The sequence below is a fragment of the Hyalella azteca genome, unplaced genomic scaffold (genome assembly GCF_000764305.2).
Source record: "Hyalella azteca isolate HAZT.00-mixed unplaced genomic scaffold, Hazt_2.0.2 contig2187, whole genome shotgun sequence".
Classification (NCBI taxonomy): Eukaryota; Metazoa; Arthropoda; class Malacostraca; order Amphipoda; family Hyalellidae; genus Hyalella; species Hyalella azteca.
In genome coordinates, this window is record NW_025932471.1 from 54,069 (window position 1) to 56,760 (window position 2,692).

At 39.5% G+C, this 2,692-nt stretch overlaps 1 protein-coding gene across 1 annotated transcript; it reads left to right on the forward strand.

Moving 5' to 3' along the window:
* Positions 1-1,122: 1,122 nt before the first annotated feature.
* Positions 1,123-1,857, forward strand: LOC125179492 (the record flags this gene model as incomplete). Its single annotated transcript, XM_047885490.1, has 1 exon — positions 1,123-1,857. A coding segment is annotated over exon 1 (412 nt), but the record flags the coding sequence as incomplete, so codon positions are not given.
* Positions 1,858-2,692: the final 835 nt, after the last annotated feature.

A 2,692-nucleotide genomic window follows, 5' to 3' on the forward strand; every position in this document is an offset into this window, starting at 1 on the left:
GTCGTTTCTCAGGAATTGTTGTTGAGAAGACATTTCATCACTACAATATTGAGTTCAGAGGCAGGGGCTCCGTTAATTACTAATTAAATTATTAAGTTAATTACTATTACATATTAAAGACTTGAATAGGATTATACTGTATTCCTCATGGCTGCTTGACGTTCGTATCTTCCCAATTTGACTTCCGATGCCCAATAACGTAAAAAATAGGAAAATAAGATAAAATGTGGTATTGCAAATTTCAAAATGACGTTCACTCTTTCGTCGGGCTCTAATCATCCTTAAATATCACAAGCTAGTTAAATAATATATTTTATTACTTTCATAGGTGCAAACATATGGCGCATCATCATGGCGCATTTCATAGGTGCAAACATATGGCGCATCATCATGTCATGCGTTAATGTAAAAATTAAATGGAGCATATTGTTCTGTAAGTGAAGGACTTCCCGCACGCAGCACTGATACATACGCTTTATTCCCTCTCCATACTGAGTCAGGATATATCCACGAAAGGATAGACAGCTCATCGCTGTTTGAACTTACGTCTCTTCAATTTTTCTGAGTGCTCGACATAAAATTACGAGTGTTGTCTCTCGTTATCGCTGTTTTCTTTCATTACAATAAAAAGGAGATGAAAAAACGATGTTTAAAAATTACGCTTACCTTCTAATAAGATTCCAATCCTCTTCAATTTATCTGACGGCGTTGAATTAATTTAGTTTCTTTATTCTAATTATTATTACGAAATTAATGAGTTTCATCTTGCAAGTTTCGCAGGATCAGCATTATGCTATGCGCGCATATGCACCACTTGAAGGAGAGAAAGGGTAGGATGTATGCGGTTATATATAGGTCGTGGAAAGGTCGTCAGGATGTATGCGGTTTTGTTTCATTACAGCTTATACTTCTCTGTGCAGATTTTAATATTCAGAGTGCTTACTGTGTTTAGTGTGGAAGAAACTGGTTTTTGTACGCTGGGTTGCATTGTAAGAAACTTGAAATTGCGCTGTAATTTTATAATTGTAATTACTTTGTTGTGTTAAAAGAGAGAGAAACAAACCGGACGTCGGAAATTTACCGGATTTATAGTTTACCAGACGTCGGAAATTTTTTGTGAAATTGATTATTGCTATACTTGATCAATTGATTGAATATAAAAGCAAGGATTATTATTCGCAGAAAAAGTTGATTTATAGTGATTATTGCCAGGAAAAAGGCTCTCTAACTCTGCTCTGGAAATCTCTATTTATATTGCCCAAGGTCTTAGCAAAGAAACAAAACATATTTCTGATTGAGTCGTCTTGAGATACAATACCAAGTAGCTGCATTCAAACCTCGTGATAATACTGCTCTGTAATTACGATCAAAATTCGCGATGTGAAATTTCTTGAGTTCTACTTCTGCACCTCATCGCGCTCGATGCTTATCAGCACATCATTGCAATGCTGGAGGTGATGGACCAACGCCGAAACGGCAGCGGTGGTGGTGGAGGTGGTGGTAGAACCACCCCTACCAACACCGGTAGTGATGGGGGTTTGTCCCGTTTCGGGGGAAGCCATCGATCATCGTGCCTAACCAACCGCTACAGCTCCCCAAACATCCACGCACTCATCCACAACCATCATCCTAACTGCTCTGGGGGCAGTGGTAGTGCCGGCGCTAGTCCCGTGGCCAGTAGGGAGAGCAGTCCTCTGCTTCTCAAGCGGGCCATCGGGCTGTCCATGCTGCAGGTCGCTGGAAACTGTTCTTCAGGACAATGTTCGCCGGTGTCACAGCATGAGAAACTGCACAGCACACTCAAGCGATCCAACTCTCTTAAGAGGATTCTCAGGATGCCGCTCTTCGGAGGTCCAGGTACGTCATTTTATTAAGTAACATTCCACTCAAGAGAAGGTAGTACGTGATTTTAGTAACATTTCATCACGTACCGGTACTATCATAAATTCAGTAATATTCCTTAAAGTTAAGGTACTCTGTAATCCTGATTATAAGGAAGGTATGGTGCAGTGATCAGGTTTCGGATATTCAGGGTGCCGGTTTTCAGTGGTAAAGGTATCTTTAATGCACCAATCCTGTTTATAGGGAAGGTACACTCAGAAAAATTACATTACTGGTTGGGAGACCCAGCCTGCTGCTCGTCAGTGGTCCAGGTACGTAGATACATAAATCGTGATAACAGGTCAATTCCACTGCATTGTTCTATTTTTGGCGGCTTTATACCAATTGTTCTACTATTGTTCATCTCTTCAAGACTATAAACGACCCTAAATATATTACCTGCAATTGGCTTCATTTTGTGTTCTACTTACGAAACTATGAGTTTATTTGTTCATCTAACTATTTTTTGGATAGCTAGAAACGCCTGTGAAAACAAGAGACTAATTAAAAGAGCTTCTAATGTCATTCCAAAGAATTTCGGCGCATGTTTGTATAATTACAGCTATCCAGATCCTTGAATTATTTTCGCGTTCGAGTACTATAATTGAGCACGACTCAGCGAAGTGAATCCTCGTATTCATTAAACAAAAATTCATTGTTGCTTGAGCATAAAAATTGAACTATTGTTACGAGAAAGGTTAATAAAAGACAGTAACTTGGGCGCTGTCTAGGTAATAATTTTTTCCTGCATAATCTTTGGTGCGGGCGAGACAAACTTCGCCATATAAATTCCTGGTCGGAATTTGAGGCA